General features: G+C 36.7%; 1 protein-coding gene across 1 annotated transcript; it reads left to right on the forward strand.

Annotated features, from left to right (window-relative positions):
* Positions 1–1660: 1660 nt before the first annotated feature.
* On the forward strand, positions 1661–19908 carry AKAIN1 (A-kinase anchor inhibitor 1). The gene is made up of 2 exons (XM_036379104.2): positions 1661–1813; positions 16764–19908. Exons 1-2 carry the CDS (start codon positions 1798–1800, stop codon positions 16952–16954), a joined length of 207 nt encoding a protein of 68 aa, XP_036234997.1. The 5' UTR covers positions 1661–1797; the 3' UTR covers positions 16955–19908.
* Positions 19909–20332: the final 424 nt, after the last annotated feature.

Below are 20332 nucleotides of genomic sequence, written 5' to 3' on the forward strand. Positions count from 1 at the left end.
GGATTATGGATAAATCAATATTTTCTAAAGATTATGGGGTATCTTTTACCTTTCTCTTAAGAATGCTGAATATTGAGGACTGCATTCGTTTCTGTATTTTGTGTGGGATACTTTTACTAGAAATTCTTCTAATTGAGTTCTTTGGTAATTCGTTCCCATACTTAAGGTGAATGGGAATAATGACGGATGAGAAAAGGTTAGAATAGAGATTTTTGAAGTGACATTTTTAATGGGAACATCATTCCTGAGCAACCAAGGGTATGTTTATGTTCATTCATTCAGTTGCCATCTGAGAGAAGTGAAACTGATCCCTGAAATATAAGACAGAAGAGGGAAACAAATAGCAATAAGAAGCTGAAATTGCTAAGAGGAATAAAATGAATATCCAGAAACTGGATACTAGAAATGGTAAGTGAAGATAAATCTGGAATGAATTCCCAAGGAGAAATTATGTTATACACTTAAAAAAAAAAGAAAAAAACAAACAAAAAACAAACCAACAACCAACCTCCCCCCAAAAAAACCCACCACCAAATAATTAGTTTAACTTTGACAGTGATGCCACTCTTGAGTTCTAGCTGAAGTATACAAGCAATATTATTTAAGGAGTTCATCTTTTCTGTATTTTAATAATAAGGCCTTGTTTTAAGACTACAAGTATTTCAGGTTAACTGGAGAATTCTGTGTCTGTGAAATGTTTGACTATGAAAAGAATGAAATAAGCTTGTGAGAGTATCTTAGGTTATGAAAATATGATTGGAAAATATATTGCATATTGCAAACATATACATGCAAAAAGGTATGCTTTTTCTTTTAATGTACTTTCTATAATTTGCACTGATAATGTTTTTCAGAGTCCCTCTTGTAAGTTAGGCTTAAAGAGGAGAGTTAGTTTTTGTAAAGCTTGTCCCATCTGGATGCATGTTTCACTTCTGCTGTAGAAGTTCATGGCCCAAAGGAATCCTGACTATGAGTTGTACAAACAAAAGTAAATTAAACCTGAAACATAAAAGTTGGTAGGAAATTTTATGTAGTCTTCTGTTGTTGACCCTCATAGTCTTTATTTTATTGCTATTCATTATTTTCTTTACTGTTTTGCTTTGATGCTGTCTTTTATATGCCGAAATATTCATGTTGCCTCTTAAAGTGCTGCTGTTGGGTACAGCTGGGTTAACGGGCCTGTGAAATCAGAGTATAAATTCCTCAGCATCTGAGCTTTTGGAGCAGAAATGCTGTGACAAAGTATGGTGTTGCTGAAGCCTACTACCCGTGCTGTCAGCTTGTATTGAAAGCAGCGCACCCCAAAATGTCAGGCAGCGGGACTGTTGTCGAGAGGGGTAATTAGGAGCAATTAGCCAGTCTCCCTGCCGGGCAGATCGCTACTGCCTTTCTCCTTTTTGCCCTTACCCCTGCTGCCACCGCAGGGTAAGGAGTTATGGCAGTGATGCTTCCCTGGTAGAGAGAGAGAGAGAGAGAGAGGGAGAGTGTGTGTGTGTGTGTGTGTGTGTGTGTGTGCGTGTGTGTGTGTGTGTGTGTGTCCGTGCGAGCGCCCCGGCCCCCTCCCCGCCCCGCCGCATTGTGGAGGGAGGGACCGCGGCCGCCTCCGCCGCCGTGCGGGGCCGGGCGCTGTCCGTGGTGCTGAGCCCGGCGGGACGGGCGCTGGCCGAGGTGCTGATCCAGTAGGGCCGGGCGCTGGCCGAGGTGCTGATCCCATCGGGGCCGGGCGACGGCCGGGTTCTGATCCCAGCGGGGCCGGGAGCTGTCTGAGGTGCTGAGCCGTGCTGCCCTGGCGGCACCATGGTTTTCGCTCCAGGTAAGGACAGCTGCATCCCGATCCCAGCCGGGTAGCCTCGCAGGAAGGCCCCGGCCGTGCTGGAGAGGTGCTGTGGGGAGTGGGTAATGGGTGAGGCAGAGCTGCCAGCAGACAGAGGCAGGTAGGTTCAAACGAGGATGTTTAGCTTAGAATTTCTTTGTGGATCCAAAGGTTATGAGGGTTCTCATCACGGACAGGAGCCTCCTGTAGAAGTGTGCATGGTGCTGTGCTTGTCAGACTGCTCTAAAGGGTCACGAAGGGGGATGTGGCCTTTCAGTGACTGGAGAGTGAATCCCCCTCTGCACCCACAACAGTGGCTGCTAATATGACCATCCCTGAAACTAATGGAGATAATTTATAAATTTCATTTCCTCTTTCCTCCCCCTCAAAATAAAATAAGTATTTGAATTAAAGAGAACAGAAAGTTTGTTTAGTCCAGTTTTTACTGGAGCTAAATTGAAGATTTCAGCAGTTCATGTCTAATGTGAGAGTTCACTGTATAAGAGAGCAGAATCTCTAGTGCATAGTATACTTTTGTGTTAACTCATAAAAGAAGCAAAACTATGGCAATTTTCAATTGGATTTGGTACATTCTGCTTGGAAATAGGCAGTTGGTTGTTTGGAAAAGGATGAGAGAGATGAGAGGCCCAGTAGCTCCAGGGTGTAAATGTAAGTCATGAGTAATATCTTCTGTAGGGACATGACTTGAAAATAACTTCATTAAAGATGTATAACTTTCAGTAAAATAGTGGGTCAATAGAAAAGGGAAAGCAAATGCTGCAACTTGACAATGAATAACTATTAATACTTTTGTTTTGCAAAGCTAACAGAAGTTTTATCTTTCATGAAATTCTATATCCAATCTCTGAAAGGGTAAGAATCCAAAAGTTTTACACTTTCATATTAAAAAAAAATCTTGGGTCTAACTTTGCTACCCAATTCAATTTAATTTTATAAAAAATAGTATCTCTTTTTAACAATCTCATTAATTTTGTCTATTTAATTGCCTGGTTGCTCTCTAATTTCATATGTTCATGTTTACATCATGCTCTGAAATTGGGATCAAGTTATTTGTCTTAATAGAACAATCCACTGCTTTTGGTAATACACCTTCAGCATTAGTGGCTCTTTCCTGAACTCCTTTTGTCTTTCACACTGTCACCATTAACTGTACAAGTTTTTGAAATGCTCTGTGGGACTAGAATACTTCAGGAAGAGATTACCTCTAAAATAATGAAAACATGCACATTTTTTATCCAAAGACTGAAGGAGAACAAAGCCCAAAGCTCATTAATAACTGCATGAATTGTTCTTTTCACAACTCTAATCCATAGATGGAAAAAAATCCTCTGTCTAAAACTGTTTTATATAGTCATTCTTCAGTTTTCCTTTACTCAAAGAAAAGCCCATGGTCTCCTTGCAAATATTGCCATAAAATACTTAGGGCAACTAAATGGGAATTAGTAAAAGAGATGATAAAACAATCTATTGTGTTCAAACAGAGCAAGCCTGAGTAGATTCCAATTTTTTACTGCTTTTCTTCCCTGCAAATCAGCTCTGCCCTGGCATTATCCCTTCACCAGATATTAAAAAAAAAATTAAGAGGTTTATGCATCTTTAGCATCTTCATAGTACTTAAGGCCATATGATGTAAAAATACTATAAGTCTACTAAGAAACTGACTTTCATTTCTTCTGTCAACTTTTTGATTTTATCTCACTGTGATGAATGACCTCATTTTCTGTTCCATTTATTTGTTGGGGTGTGAAGGAGGAAGTAAAAGATTTATCTAACTGTAAATGGTTAGGGTCAGATTATAAAGTTCCAGGATGGGATAGAAAAAAGAAAACAAAACAACAATCAAGAGAAAATTCTCTTCCAGAAATAAAAATTCTGGAAGTAATTTAGCTGACAACAAAGAAAAGATTTTGCAGATGAAAAGGACGATGGTCTTTTTCTTAAGGTCTTGGACATATTATTTCAGAACTCTGAATTAATGGACTATATTTATAAACTGTTAAGTAGAAGCAGCTTATCAAGTTTAAATTACTTTTTAAAAGGAGAAGCTGACTGACTATTTACTGAATACATACTTTCCTGTTAATCTTCAACTCTCTAAAACTTATTATCTCCTGTGTTGAGAAAAATAACACAACAAAACAGCACAAAAACAAACAGCCTCCAAAGAAGCCTGGCTATTACTGAGATAGATAGATAGATAGATAGATAGATAGATAGATAGATAGATAGATAGATAGATAAAACTCTAATAAAATGGCCAGTATTCCATGCCAAAATTGGACCTCCTGGCTCATTTTAGACAGTGTAATGCAAAAAGGTATTCTTCATTTTCTACATTTATTCATATTCTTCCCACTTAAAATTAACATTGAGACTGTTCCAGAAAAGGAACTAGGAGGGCATTTTTCCTTTTCTTGTTTTAATTTGGCTGGAGCTTCATTGCATTGTCTTGTGCTGATTGATTAATGATGTGCTGATGTATAGGAAATGCAGTCCAAGCTCTGTGAGATGTCTGGGCATTCATTTTCCTGGATAATTCACACATGTTGTGCTGCCCTCTAGAATGGGGGGATGATACATGAAATTCACACAAGCTACGCATTACAAGGTTTAGTTTATTTAATTTTCCTGAACTGAAATGCTTTAGGCAGTTTGAAATGTAGATTACAATAACTATATAACAATATATTATTTTAAATTGCATGTAAGGATGGAGGTACGTATGAGACTGCAGTAGAGAACCATGAATTTCAAGGATTAGACCAAAAAGCAGAGAGAAGTCATAATTTTGAATTGGCAGATCTTAAAAAGTTTTTCTTAAATTTTATTTAGAAGATGGTATAATCCAGAATTTTAAAAATATCAATACCAGATTAGCCTATAAAATATTGCTAACTATAAATAATTCCACAGATTAAATATATGCCATTGTGAGGTAGGAAATAATGGGGATTAAAACATTTATTTGTTCTAATACATTAGTAAAAATTAGATTATGCAGCAAGATTTTTGCTGATAGCAGATCATTAGTTTACAAAGATGTGATCACTTCCAGTATCAGCATTTACCAGATTTAACAGTAACTTTAAATGTTGTTAATCAAGCTACTTCTTTGCAAACTTTCACTTTTCCAAAAATTACCTTGGGCATATTCCTTGCTTCTTTTCATTTCCAAAATGTTTTCCTAATGCAAAGATAAAAAAAATAAAATTTACTTATGATTTGTCTGCACAAACACAATACAAAGGTGTTTTTCATGCTTCAAGAATTTTTTTCTGATACTATTTTGCACAAATCACTCAAACACTTATGTCTTACTCTTACTCTGTAAAACCATAAATAAAGTAACCAAATAATAGAGTCTCATCACTGCAGGCCATAATTGTTTCATCCAGTACAAAGCTGTGATTTTCTGGGTTTTGGTTTTTTGTTTATTTGTTTGTTTGTTTGTTTGTTGGCATAGCTTAGAAAGGAATAAATTTTGAACTGAATACCTCAAAAAAGATTGGAATATTTACATTGACAGGTTGTTTCAGGTCAAACACTCCCTTTCTTAAGCTTGTGTCTGCTTTGAATCGTGTGATTTCATCTTTCAGGTGAATCTTGTTATTTGTCAGTTTAATTTGAAGAATTCTTTTTACCTGGCAGTTTCTCTATAACTAGAAACTCAGATGCTTTATTCAACACCCTATAGTTCTAGAAGAAGGAGGAGGATATAGAATTAATTTTTGTATCAATATTTTTGTGTTAAAAAAGTGTGACCACAAAGTTTAAAGATAGACATTAGAGAAGTCAGAATGTTCACAGCTCAGCGCCTTTTTTGTGCAACAGCAACACCAGTAGGTTTTCAATAAGCTTTTCATCAGTGCAGCTGTTCTTGACATTTTTAAGCTGGGAGCAACACAGCAGACTTGTATAATGACAGTGAAGATCAGAAATGCATCCTGTACCAAACATTTTAGGAATCTCATTACACTGCAATTGAAGAAATAGCAGCTGCAAACTGAAACAGATGTTCTTACTGGTCTGAATAGTCCTGATCTTCTCCCGTGGAAAAACTGGGATAACAACAACCTGTTGTGTTGCAGAATGTGAAGATGTGAAATTTCTTGACTTAATTTTTCTTTTTTTTTTTTTGATTACAGTGTTACAGGTACTATTGCAGATTCCTGACCACAATATCCAGATCAAGACAGTATGGAAGGGCCTGTTCATGAATGCAAAAATTGCTATCAATAACTTTAATTCTTTGAAGGTACACTGTTGTGGGATATCTCCAGTGTTTGTGCTGACTGTGGTACTCTGGCACTCAGTTATGCAGTGCCTTTCATCCATGAGAACAAGACAGGATACAGTTATTGTCCTTATTAACTGCTGTGCTACATTCTGCTAATGCTCTAAGTTCTGCAGTCCCTCCCAAAAATCTCAAATAAAAAATGTAAAAGTGTGTACATATAGGATTCTTATTTGATAGCTTAATGTTGATAAAGTCTGTGTGTAGGACATAATTTGAAAGTGAAAACCAAAACTATTTGTCAGCCTCATACAGTCTGAAATAATAGAGGTTTTGTCGGGTGTTTGTTATGGCTGGTAGTGAGTATGGAGGCCAGTTGCTGCTCAGAAGTGTCTGAGTGCATTTACAGCTCTCAACAATAGTTCAAAGTGTTTGCCACCTGGTAGGAAGAAATCATATAGGAGGAAATTCCCTATTCTCTTTTGCTGAAGAAAAATGTTTCTTGTGCTGACCTTTTCCCAGTGACATATTCATCTTTCCCCTGCTGTGAAACTCCACTAGCAGACCTCATTAGTGAGGTGAAAGAAATTTAGTTCATAGATATTCAGAAATGTGATGAAATTAGCAAGTTAAGAAAACAATCAGCAGTCCTAGGTACAATCTTTCTTTAAAGTACGATTCAACATAGTGTTTAAAAATGGCACACAATTTATTGTTTCAAATAATTTTTAACAGAACTGAAAGCTTGAATAAGTGAAGCTGGCACCTTTCACTTCGCTGTTACTGGATTAAATCCTATTCAGGTTAGGCATGAGAAGAATTCTGTTATCACAGTGGCTGTGTATGGCCTATATTGAAGGAGTTGTTCATAGTTGGGAGATAGTGGTAATAAGTGATATAGTCCTTATTAACATCCTTACTGAACTGTTTATTGAGCAGGAAACTCAAATTGTGAATGTCGAAAAGGAATGAGTTACACTGACCTCTAGAGTTTGTCCTTCCAAGTCATTGTTCTTGAAGGTGAATTGTTTTCTTTTACTTGTTATAGACATAAATAATATCATTCCAATCGTATAATTTTTATTGTGCTAATGGAAATAAATGCCCTTAACTGTAAAATACAGTGAATGGTAGATTTTTTCTATACCTCCAATCTTGTCTATTAAGATTTTAAGGACATAATGCATTGTATTATGTTACAAATACTAGGTTAAACTAAAATTATTTGCAAGCAATGCATTCAAATTTATTTATAGCCTTTGTGAAGTTTTTTGGCTATTAGTTGGCCATGCACATCATGTCTTTTACACAACAACTTGAAAGATTCTACAGAAATTTAGTGGATATCAATTGGAACAGAGTCTTTACTGATGTTAGCAGAAATTAAAAGCTGACTTGAATAGCCCTAAGATGCTTCATGTTCCTTTAGAGTGCCTTGCAGTGGAAGTCAGGGGAGGTGAGCTCTGTGTTTCTATTGTCTGCCTTTGCAAATCCTGTAGTTGTGTTTCTAGAAGATGTTGTCTTTCATCCTTCAAGAGAGTTTGAAATTTTTTTGCCTGAAGAAGTAAATTGAGCCATGTTCTACTCAGGCATTTCACTAGTGGTGAGGCAGACATAACCTCCTGTGGATTACTTGTGTTTGCTTCACTTTGTAGTATGTGTATTGATAGAATAACCCTAAATTTTCTGTCTTTGGGCAGTGAATCCACTCAAGATTTATCAGTACAGAAGAGTTGCATATCCATTAACACTTCTGTTAAATACTTGCTGATTGGCATTACATTTTGTCTTGAAGTTTTCTTAATATAGCAGAAAATATTTCTCTGGGAAGACAGAGAATCAATTCCAAGAGTGGAAAACAACATGTGATGGCATCCTGTTGTAGAGAGATTCTGTCAAGATTACAGCTACGAAATTAAAAATTCCAAAAAAGGGTTTTGCTCTTTCTAGGTGCCTTTTAGGTTTATATAATCTGTGTTTTACTTTCTATCATGACTTTGTGCATATACATGCATGTGCATATGCCCATGGGAATGGCCTGAAGCTGTGTCAGGGGAGATTTAGGTTGGATATTAGAAAATGGTTCTTCACCCAAGGGGTGGTCATGGCACTAAAATAGGCTCCCCAGGGAGCTGGTCATGGCACCAAGCCTGACAGAGTTCAAAAGTATTTGGACAGCACTCTCTGTCAGGCACATGGTGTGACTCCTGGGGATTGTGCCAAACAGGACAGGAGTTGGACCCAATAATCCTGATGGGTCCCCTCCAACTCAGCATATTCTGTAATTCTGAGATTCTACATCTACAAAATTCTACATCTACATATATATACATATATACATATACATATATATATATATATATATATATATATATGAGTATATATAATCTCAGGCTCAGTTGCTAATAGCTGCATTTACAGCTTTCATACTCCACTCACATTCTAAAATAAACAGGGAAATTTTTCTGTACTGCTGTGCATGTGCAAATTTAGGGCTTTTTGTGGGGGATTTTTTTTCCTGGGGGTTTTTATTATGGGGTTTGGGGTTTATTTTAGAGCTAGAGAAGGGCTCTGCTTCACCTGACATTTGGCCAGACAATTCAATTTTTGACTCTGAATAATCTGGTATAAATTGAAATATATCTAAAATGTAGCAGGGTGTTTTCACTGGCTAAAGCAGATTTTTTGCTGGCTTTTTACAGCTTATGTAACCTTTTCCCTATTTTCTACACTTAAAAAGAAAAGCAGGTTCAGATATTGCAAATTTTAATTAACCTATATATAGTTCTTTAAAACCAAAACCCACAAAAGTTGTAGAAACACAAACACAGCAGCTAGCAAAATAAACTTCCATTGAAAACTTGCCCTTTGCTTATGCTCTACAGTGGTGGATACTGAAAGTCTTCTAACACAAAAGCTGTGTTTCAATAGGGATCTTAATGAGCTTTTTGATACAGATTCAGAAGACCTACATAAAAATTATCTAGATTTCTGTGCTTAATGTTTTCTTTTTAGATAGGAATCTCTGAGCACCTGAACTGTAGAAAATAGAAGGCAGAGGGGGTCAGATGATGAGTGGTGTCATTCAGGGCCCCATCTTGAAACTGGTGCTCTTTGATACCTTCATCAGTGACACAGACAGTGGGATTGAGTGCACCCTCTGCAAGTTTGCAGATGACACAAAGCTGAGCTCTGCAGTTGGCCCAGCAGAAGAATGGGATGCTGTCCAGAGGGACCTGGACAAACTTGAGGACCTCATAAAGTTCAAACCCATGTGCAAAGTACTGCACATGGGTTGAGGCAATTCCAGAGATAGCACAGACTGGAAGAACTCATTGAAAGCAGCCATGATGAGAAGGTCTTGGGGCTACTGGTGGATGAAAAACTGGATGTGAGCCAGCAATGTGCACTTACAGCCCTGAAACCCAACCATATCCTGGGCTACATCAAAAGTAGTGTGCCCAGCAGGTCAAGGGAGGTGGTTCCCCCACTCCACTCTGGTGAGATCCCACCTGTAGTGCTGCATCCAGCTCTGGCATCCTCAACACAAGAAGGGCATGGACCTGTTAGAGTGCGTTCAGAGAAGAGGGAAAAAAAAGATGAAGAGAGGCCTGGAGCACTTCTCCAATGAAGTCAGTTTGAGGGAGTTGGGGTTGTTCAGCCTGGAGAAGGGAAGACACTGGGGAGACCTTCAGGGAGCCTTCCAGTGCATAAAAAGGGCTTATAAAGACAGGGAGATTGAGTTTTTATATGGGTAGATAGTGATAAAACAAGGGGAAGTGGTTTTAAACTAAAAGAGGGAAGGTTTAGATTAGATATTAGGAAGAAATTCTTCACTGTGAGGATGGTGAGGTACAGAAACAGGTTGCCCAGAGAGGTTCTGGATGCCCCATGGCAGGGGGTTTAGAATTAGATATTCTTTAAGCTCCCTTCCAACCCAAACCAATCTGTGATTCTATGATAAGGGCCACCTGTGCCACTGGACCTCTCCCACCTTGGAAGAATCAGCTTTTGGTGTAGAGAGGTTTCTTATTTTAGTATTTGCAATGTGCTCTCTAAAAGAAGTAGGAAAATTGTGCAGATGAATAGAAAATAAATTTTTCATTAATTTTGAAGCGGCTGGTCCCAGATGCTCTCTAGGGAATATCTTCTTTTTAATACACTGAACTGCAGCCTATGACTCAAAAACCCTGTTAAATTAATCTTAGTTTACAGTGTTGAATTCAGAAATATTTCTTTTGGGACCAAAATCTGAGTATCGCATTTTTGAGTTTGGGTGTGACAGAATTGTCAGTGATTAATATTTTTAACTACATTCAGACTTCAAAGCTGAAAGATGCAGTCCTTAAGGAGTGAAGTTATTCCTACATGTGAAAATACCTAGAAAATATATAGATTGAAGTGTATAATCTGGTTTTAGTTAATATTATTGAACTATGGCAAGAAATCTTACTAAAACATTGAAAAAATGCTTAAGAATAGAGAGGTCTCAGCAATCTCTTAATCTAAAAAATTCATTTTCACTGGCATATTTCAAATTGTATTAAATAACTTGCTGGAGTCTTTAAAAAGATAGCTTTATATTTAGCAAAAACCCAAAGAGAATTTCAGATATTCTTATCTCTTAAGAAAGAATAAAAACTCAGTGGAAAAAAATTACAAAACCTGAGTTGAGATATAGTTAATGTCTGAATAAAAAGGTACAATGAAGTATTGCTGTGTAGACATTACTATGTCTTTTGAGACAGCTTATCTGCATTTCTGCTCTTCTCTTTTGCCTTTATATTCCTCCTCTATTTGTATTCAGAGCATAGTTATTCCAGCTTCATTCTTAAAATTTATTTTGAAGAGCAAAGTAGTCTGGGCTGGCCCCCTTCATGACACAGTCCCTCTTCCATGCTGGTTGAACAGCAAGAACTGGGTATGGGGCTAGGGCAGAAAATAAACCTGAACAGAACCTTAACTTTGCAACATTGACTTTCACTAGAAATCCCCTGCACACAGCACGTCGGAAAATTGAAAAAACACAGGATCCTACTTTAAAGTACTTCTGGCATTTCTGATATGTTCAGTGTCCTCTCTTCCTCAAGGAATCGGGGTAAGTGAGTATTGTCTCCTGCTGCTTGACAGCTATTAGTCAGGACCTCACTGGGCTCTATTTTAGAGCATGAGAAATGGTACTCAACAGAATTAACTCTAGTGCAGTTAAGAATACATTTATTACTATTTTTTTATTTTAAATATTAAATTTGTAACTTCATTGTAGGACCTTTTAATGAGGTCTCTGAGCTTGCACCATTACTGACATTGAGACAAATTGAGTTTCTAATTCTGTAGAATATTTTAATGACTTTCATGTGCAAAGTTGGTTTGTGCACATGTGTTGGGAAGTCTTCAGCCCTGGCTGATTGCCATGTTCATTCACTCTGAATGTAATTAACATGACTCATCAACATTTTGTGATTGTGAATCTCTTCTTCAAATTAGACTTCTTGTGCTGAAATCCCAGCACCAACCTCTAAAGCAAATCAAAGAAGGAGAAATCTTAACCACTTCAATTCACAGGTTACAAAATATTTGCCAGAGGAGGCTCACCTGGAACTTCTATGTTGTGGCCAACAAGATGGAGTGATATGTTACTGCCTAATGGCAAAGGGAAGCTAAAGAACTGAGCTTGGTTTCTTGTAGAAGAATATCAATATTGATGCAAGAATGTTAATGTTAATTATTACAACATTCACACATATATGATGTCATTACAAACCTGCCAGATTCTGTAAGATTTTTCAATATCTGTAGTTTATAAACACGATTTACATAATAACATGCAGCTTTTTGCTGTATGCACAGCTCCCATGCATCCACACTGGACCTTCTGATGAAGTAAAATCATCATGGTCTTGTCTATTTATACTTTCATTCCATTTAAAATTTTCATTTTTCCTGAATTAATAATAGTAATAACAATAATTCTTATTTAAAAACTAATTCTAATGTTGCAGTGCTGCAGGAAAGAATAATCATTAATTATTGCAATCCAAAGCAATATATTGATAAAACAAATGGTAAATTTTTAGTTAAAGACTATACCTGTATAATCTTATGTAAATTTGAAGAAAAAATATATTTACTTCTTGGCTCTTTCAGCTTCAGAATTGTTGCATAAATTTAAATTATAGCTAACAGGAGAATGCAGTATGCGTAATTCTGAGTTTTAAATTGACCAGAAGTTTATTTAGGGAAATGTGATTTTTATTCTTATTTTTAGATACAGTTAAAATTCAAAGTGGTTTATACAACATACAGGAACAATAAACGTTACAAGCTTTGGGGAAAGGTGAGTGTAAAGGTCTTTAACTCCTCACTGTTTATTGACAGCATTAGTGGATCTGGGATAGACTTGCATCTTTGCAAGATCATGCCTGTCATAGTTTACCTTCATGATAGTATTCCAAATAATCCTAGGAAAATGTACAGCAGGGAGCTTAGTTGTTGAGTCAAACTTATCAACCATTATTGAGTGTTACTTATTAGAAGTTTTTTATAAAGGTGTAATAAATTTAACTTCTAGCTAGCTGAAATGAAATAGCCCCAGGGGATATCAACAGAAAGTGTGGGAGACTACTTTGATTGCAGGCTAGAAAGGAAGTGACTCAGGATACTTTGAAGAAAGTGAAATTTATAAATGAGAGAAGGCTGATGTGCACCCAGAGTAAATTTCCTAAACATTTGATCTCTAAATGCTTTTTCTCTTTAGTGGTTTTTTTTCCATGTATAACTTTCTAGAATATTAAATGGTGTAGAAATTTCTCAGAGGATGTAAAATCTTACACACAAGGAGTCCTTAGACTTAAACTAATATTAGTTCTATTAATTGAAATGAATACTTGGAATTTACTTCAAATATTTTTATTCTTTTTCCAAACTTCTGTCCTATTTCCCTTCACGGGAAACATCCTCAAGGAAGCCAGTTTCAAGGCACTGATACATGCCACTAATTTTAGGTAGAAATGGAATATGTGACTGACTCCTGCAGCCAGTCCAAGATTTTGATGTGTTTTGGATCTTTCAAACTGTATTTTGGATTGCAGAACCAGACCAGTGTTTAAAAGTTGCTTTTCATCTGCTGAGTTACTTGGCATAAAATTTATGGAGAGTAGCACAAGGTAATAAAAACATGCTAAAGAGGCTTCATCATGTGTTGATGATAAAATTGCTGGTTTGTATTTAACATCCCTTAACCCAGATATTTCAGTATTTTATTTACAGAATTGGGGTGCTGGGTGTGAGGGGTGAGCATCCAAAGATAGAGAACAAGTAAAGATTTTCTAACTTCAAGAGGAAAATGTAGTCTTTAGAGAAGGAAAACTAATAGGCTGCATGTGTTTCTGATGTTGTTCAAGTTTTTCCCAGAAATTACTTCAAATGACATATTTGTCATGAATTTTAACTTAACAGTTATACTTCCACTCTTAAAAAAATGGTAGATAAAAAAGAATTATATTTTATCATCTTAGTAACTCTCATTTTGATTAGCTAAACATGAAACACTTAGCCAGCAGGAGCTATGTATTTTTTTTTTCACTTGACTGAAAATGTGCAGTTCTTAAAGTACCTAATTAATTCTATAGGTACTCAAATTTCTGCCTGGATGTCCATAGCAGTCTGTATTTCAGCAAGGTGGACATAGATATGTTCCAGCTCAGCCCCTTTGGGATTCTTGTATGAGTCATCTCTGCTTTCCTTTCTTCTTGCTCAGAGTAGGTCCAGTGTATCAATAAATAAGTGAGCTTCTCAGAAAACAACTTTCCAACTGCTTTCCTTGAAATTAATAATTGGAAGAAGAGGAGGTAGTGGGGGATGCTTTTTTGGGAGATTGCTGTTTACTCATTCCGGAAGTGGAAAAGGTGCTGATTTATCACAGCCTAGCCAGCTAAAATCCCAGGAATGGAGTAGGTTTGTGGTTGGAAGGGACCTCTAAAGGTCATCTTGCCCAGCTCCTACTCAAGCAGGGTCATCTAGAACCACTTGCCCAGGATCACATCCTGTTGGACTAACTGTAATAGGTACGATATACCCAGGGGAGCTGGATGTTTGTTTTTGACTGCTTGAAATCTCTGGCAGTCCAGCTCCTACAAATAATGGTCCCAACACAGGCTCAGACCTGGGTCAAACACAGTGTCAAATATCACCCTCCAAAATAACTATCATTTTCACTTGGTTTCTAATTTAGATGGTCCACACAAGCTGCCAATGGTCTCATTGTTCACATCACACCGGGCCAACAGCTTTGATTCTCTCTGTGTCTGAAGCCAATTATCTCTTGTTATCTGGGTTGCTATCATCCTAACAATTTTACACAATTATTAATTAAGTTTATTCAAGCTGCTTCATTTCCATTCTGTGCATACCTAAACCCTCAGAGGCTGGGCAGAGGTAGTCCAGAGATTTTGAGTTCTCTGTTCTTGGTTATCTCAGCAAATAAAAGAATCATCTAATGACTTAGAGCTGAGCAGACATACTCTACATCTCACTTATCTGTGTGGTGTTTTCAGACAGGTTTTGCTCCTGAATAAACAACTGAAAAGCCCAGAGAGAAATGCACTTGAAATCTCTTTTTGTTCAACTGACTGTTGCTATGGATGACCTTTCTAAAGTAAAAATATTTAAACATCAGACTTTGTAGATTAATTGGCAAGGACCAAATAAATAACAAAGCATCCCTAAGGAGAGCAAACTGAGTAATTTTCAAAAGCGATGTGCTTAATCACAGTATGTTTTCAATTATATATTCTGGGGGTTTGTGGCTTTGAGGATTGGCAAATTTCTTACATTTCATATAACCTCATTGTCTATTCCAACATATTCATTTTTATTTAGAATTTTATGTTTATCCCTGCTTTTGTTAATACATTATCTCCTGAACATCAGATGTGTTGACTGATCTTTTTCAGCCAGGCAAGAAGACTAATTAGTTGTGTGATAAAATGTGAGTTTATATTTGAGTAGTAAAGAACTATCTATACTTGATCTGTTAAATAACATTTAATTCCATCCAAAACCACACTGTTTCAAGTGCTGAGGAATGGAAAAAACTGAATCAGGGAAGCTGACTGTGCCAAGAATTCAAGTGATTTCTCCAGTCAGCTTTTCGAGTTTAAAACACTTTTTCTATGTTTTCACAGGTTTTAACCTCTTACTTTTCTTTACAATGATGAGTACCCCAGACCTGGGCACAGCACACCAGAGTCTGACTGGAGCTGAGCACAGGGGTAGAATCACCTCCCTTTGCTCCTGGCCATGCCCTTTTTGTAAAGACCAGCATACATTTCTGGACTACAAGCCATCTTAGTTCCAGCTTTTTGTCTACCAGTATCCCCAAGTATTTTTCCACAAATCTGCTGGTAATAAATTCACCACCCAGTCTGCATTGACCTCAGGCATTACTTTAACCCAGGTGCAAGACCCCTTGTCTCTTCCCTCAAGCATATAGCATATTCCCTAAGGAATCAAGTGATTCTTTTCTTTCTATGTTAAGTTTCCTTGAAAAAAACCTGAACATTGGGAATTCATCACAATTTCAGATATGCACCTCTCATAAAAGCACCTGATCTTTAATTCACTCTGATTTCTCTCAGGATACAATTCTTAATATATGTAATTAAAACAGACAGTAAACTACAAATCCTATGTAATGAAATACTTGAGCATAACAGTTAACTAAGAAAGAACTGAGATGAGCATCTTTAAAATCAAATCTAGTGATGTCAGTAGCACCTAAGCTAAGCATTTCAATTAGAAACTGATTTCCTATGTGCCAGTAAGTGCACATAAGAATTATTTTTTTAAATCAGTAAAAGCTGTGACCATTACAGACTATTCTATATTGTCTGAATTGCCACTTTTGTCAGGAGTCAAAATACTTTTAAAGACAAAGCTCTTAACATAAACTACTCTTCTTCGTTACCAGATGTCAGTAGTCATACTACATCATTTTTCTCCAAATTTTAACACTTTAGCCAAACAAGGAAGTTTCACATAAAAATATGTATTTGACAGGTTGTCATAGAAAATGTTCTCTGTTTTACCTACAGGAATCTGAGTATTCCTTAATGTTTTACAGATATTTTTGAAAATCTTTCTAAGGGTTAAAAAGCTACCCTAAACAAAATCTTGTACCTTGAAGTCAATTGGGATTTGATAGATGAGGGCTTTTAATCTGAAGTAAAAATAAAAGAAATGTTAATGAAACAGTTGTTTTTTTCTATGTGGTGGTGAGGGAATACATATCAGGTTTGCAAAATAAAGTCCAATTCCCTATCCAGAGGCACAGCTCAAGACAAAATGGATGTGAATCACAGCTGCATGAGAAAACCTTCCTTTCCTGTCTTACTGCATAACACATCTGTTTTTGTTTCAGCTGTGAAGTTACAGCTGTCCCCAGTGCTGGGGAGTGTGGGTAATTGAGCTGTATGACTCAAAATCTCCCCCTTCTTTCAGTCCTGTGGTGCTGAGCACGCACAGGCACTTTCCTCCCTAATTTATCTTCTTCAGTATTGGCAGGTTTCCTATGTAATAAACTGTCCTCAGTCACTCTGTGATTTTGCTTCCCCCCTCCTCTTTTTCTGTCCTTCACGTTTTCATGGACTAGCCCCAAATTCTTAGTTCCTTTTCTTTTTTGTTTGGCTCTGGCAGGTGAGAAGCCAGGGCTGGAGCAAGATGAAGTTAAGCTGCAGATTGCCAGCAAGCAGATTGTGCAGACTGCCATCCTCCGAGCAGTGCAACAAGTTTCCCAGGAGAGCCAGCAAAAGGAGAAGCGGACAAACACCGGTACAAGCCTCCAACTAGAAAGAGGAAAACTAACCAAGAAGCATGAAAAGAAGTAAAGGAGGAGATTGGGGTTTTTCTACTCCAGTCTGCAAGTGTTTTCAGCCTTCTCTTTAGTATCAGCTGTATTGCTAGTGCAATGCTACTGCTGTAAAGCAAACCAAAGTATTATCACACCTAGACATAGGGAAAAACTGCAGTAGTCCTCATCTGAGAAATACTAAGTGCATTAGATGAATAACTCCATATTTGTGCAGTGCCTCTTAACAGGAACAATATAACCATAGCTGTAAAAGTAGTTTCAAGCACAAGCTCTAATGATATGAGCTTATTCTCAAAAGCTTGTTGCCAGTGCACTTTCATGCTAGGTTCTGCGAGCACCATTTACGTCAGTTCAGCTGGACGGACTCTTCTCTGCATTACTGGGCTCACTGAAGCTCTCTTGGCTGAAGAAATCGTTTATTGTCAGGTGTAGCAGAATGATTTCAGGCTCCCTTGAAGCACGGGTTTGTACTTTGCTTTGATTAGATATGAACTATGTGAAATGGCAGTATAAAGTGGATTTGGTAAGTTCTGTGAACCAGTGTATTTTTTCATCTTGGGGGAAAAAAAAAGCAATCCAGTATGACTGCAGTGACTGTGATCTATGACTATGATCATATACCTATGATCTATGTCTTTTTTTAAAAGAAGTTAAATACTGAAGTTTTAGTCTACTTATTTAAATACTTCTATACTTCTGCATAAAAATCACTTGTGCCTAAACTATTCTTTTTAATTTTCTTGGTATTGAAAGAAAAGGAACTCATGTGAAGAAAAGGAGTTGGCCAGAATTTGCTCCAGTTTTGCAATTCTTCTGGGTCTTGATTTACAGACAGTGAAGACTGAAGTGTCTTAAAAAAGGGGGGGTTGAATATATTAATATCTTTAAGGATGAAAATATACAGTATCTGAATTCTGTCATGGTAGGAATTTTTCACCTGCTGGGTGTAAAGTAACTTTGGATATTTGCAGTTGTTACATACTCAACTTAAATAGCACTGCGTGAAGCTGATGATATAGAGCTTATCCTTTCAACTGCTCTATATAGCTGAAGAAATCCATGATGTTTCTGAAAATACAAATTAAATAAATGTACCCTTCACTTTTATTGCTCCCTTTATGTAATGATGATTGCACTATTACACATGTGAAATGAATAACAGTATATTTAATTCCAGAAGTGGCTTGTAGCTCTGCTTCAAATGAATTCCTGTAGTAATACACCTGGAAATACAAAGAGGAAGATGCCCTGCAAAACTTTCTTAATGGCTTTTCTACTCAGCTAGATGATCCTCAAAGAGACTGTGGGTTAAATAATTGGCTATTACTGTGTCCTGTTGCTTGTGTTAAATGATTTTGGGATTCCTTGTCTCAGACAGAAGCTTAATCATGAATAACCACATACTGTAATATTAAGTCTTGGTAATCTGCTTGGTTTCTTTTTTATTTTTTTCTTTTTTAAATTTAACAGCACTGGCTCGTACAAGACAGTGATTTAGCTCAATCTTCTTTCATTTAACAATGCAAAGAGGAATTCAACATGATTGAAAGTGTTCCAAATAATCTAGTAATAAAAACTGACCTGGATGCCAAGTACACAGGTGGTTCACTTCTGTAGACACTGGGTGAATTTTTATTCAAGCAGACTTTGAAAGGTGAAAGTAGTTGGGTCTTGAGGTATGTATGTGTTTTTGTAATAGTGATTTTTTAACCATTAGCTTTTTCACCAGTTCACCTTTGTTTGGGAGGTAACTCTTTTCTAAGCACACTTTGCATTTTTCTCTCTGAGAGCCTAAGAAAACTGATCATGAATAAAGGTTCAGTTCTGAGGCTGATGAGCAGACAAGTCTGGTGGATGAGAGAGAGCAAACCTGTTGGAGAGACTCTGTGGTTCAAAATGGTTTTTACCATGGACTCACTATGCTGCAGGAAGGAAAGATACAGAACATCTCCACTTATTCAAAATTATTTTACTTTTTAAATGCTTTTTGTCCCCAGACATTTGAAATATGTTTGGGTTAGGTGTTTTCTTTTGGTTGGGTGGTTTTTTTTGTTGTTGTTGGTTTTGATTTTTTATGTTTTGGTTTTTTGTTACTGATAATAACCTTGATGTATTTTTGAAACTGTTCCTTTTTATGCCTTTTTTTTTTTAATTAATCATTTTGGCAAAAGAAGAATTTCAAAATCCAGGGCCTTTACCACTGCTTTTGCCACTTCTTCTGCCACTGCTTCATATGAGCCTATTCCACTCCTCCTCCCACTGTGCACTTCTACAATATCCCTTTACTGTCCCTTAGCTACTGCCCTAGTCCTGTTAGGCACACTATTTATTACTCAACTGTTTAATAGTCATGTCCATCATTGTCAGAATACCAATGCCATCAGAAGTCTAATATCTTGGAAAATAAAAAATGGCTGGGAGCCTTGGCTTCTTATATGCTTATTAGACAATCTCATGAAGTATTCTGTGCTCATGAGGTTTGTAGTAAGTGATGCATTATTCAGCACAAAAGAATACATATCTTAGAAATACAAGGCAATCAAAAAGGTATCTATAAGTAATTAAAACAAACTTACCACTTATTAGCACTTATAGTGGTAAGTAAAATGTTGTACAAATATGTGAAATTATATTTATCACAACTCCATAAGAGCAGAGGAATCATGTGTGTGTGGCTATCCTGCACTATGCTTGTTATGTTGTCATTCGGGTTGATTATAACAATTTTATTATCATGATGCACTCTTCTTTGTAAGGTTAATAAAGCAGCAATGCCTAAATGGAGATTCAGATGGCCGTAGCAGGATGTTGTAACAGATTACCTAATGCCACTGTACATCAAGTTTTTGGTCCTGTGTGGTTACACTGGAAATCTCTGCTCTAAAATAAATAAAACCAACAACTGTGACTTGGAAACAGCCATATTAATTTTGTCATTTCAGAAAAATAAAAAAGCATTCTGTGATAATATTATGAGTTGGAGATTCTTGGATGTTTATTCAATAGCAAACAATCACCTAGAAGTCTTGGTGATTGACTGACTCTCCTCAAGTTATGTATGATTATTTTTTTCTGGTGATACTTTTTCAGTGTCTCAGATTATAGTATGTTTACAATGGTAAGTACATAAAATTTCTTTGTAACTATTCTTAATATGATTACCATGAAATATGCTGCAGTTGTTCTTTAAATGTGTGCCTATGTCAAATACACAGTTAATGTGTCATTGCTGAAGGCTTTGCTAAAAAAAAGTTTAATTTAAATTAGTAGAAAATATAAAAGGAAGTAAAATGAATTCTTGAAAGAATATGTGATTCACCCATTCCTTTGGTTATCCACTCAGGTCTGAGAAGAAATTAAATTAATAAAAACCTGACTCTTGACATAAAGTATT

Source organism: Molothrus ater, chromosome 1, assembly GCF_012460135.2.
Source record: "Molothrus ater isolate BHLD 08-10-18 breed brown headed cowbird chromosome 1, BPBGC_Mater_1.1, whole genome shotgun sequence".
NCBI classification, from domain to species: Eukaryota; Metazoa; Chordata; class Aves; order Passeriformes; family Icteridae; genus Molothrus; species Molothrus ater.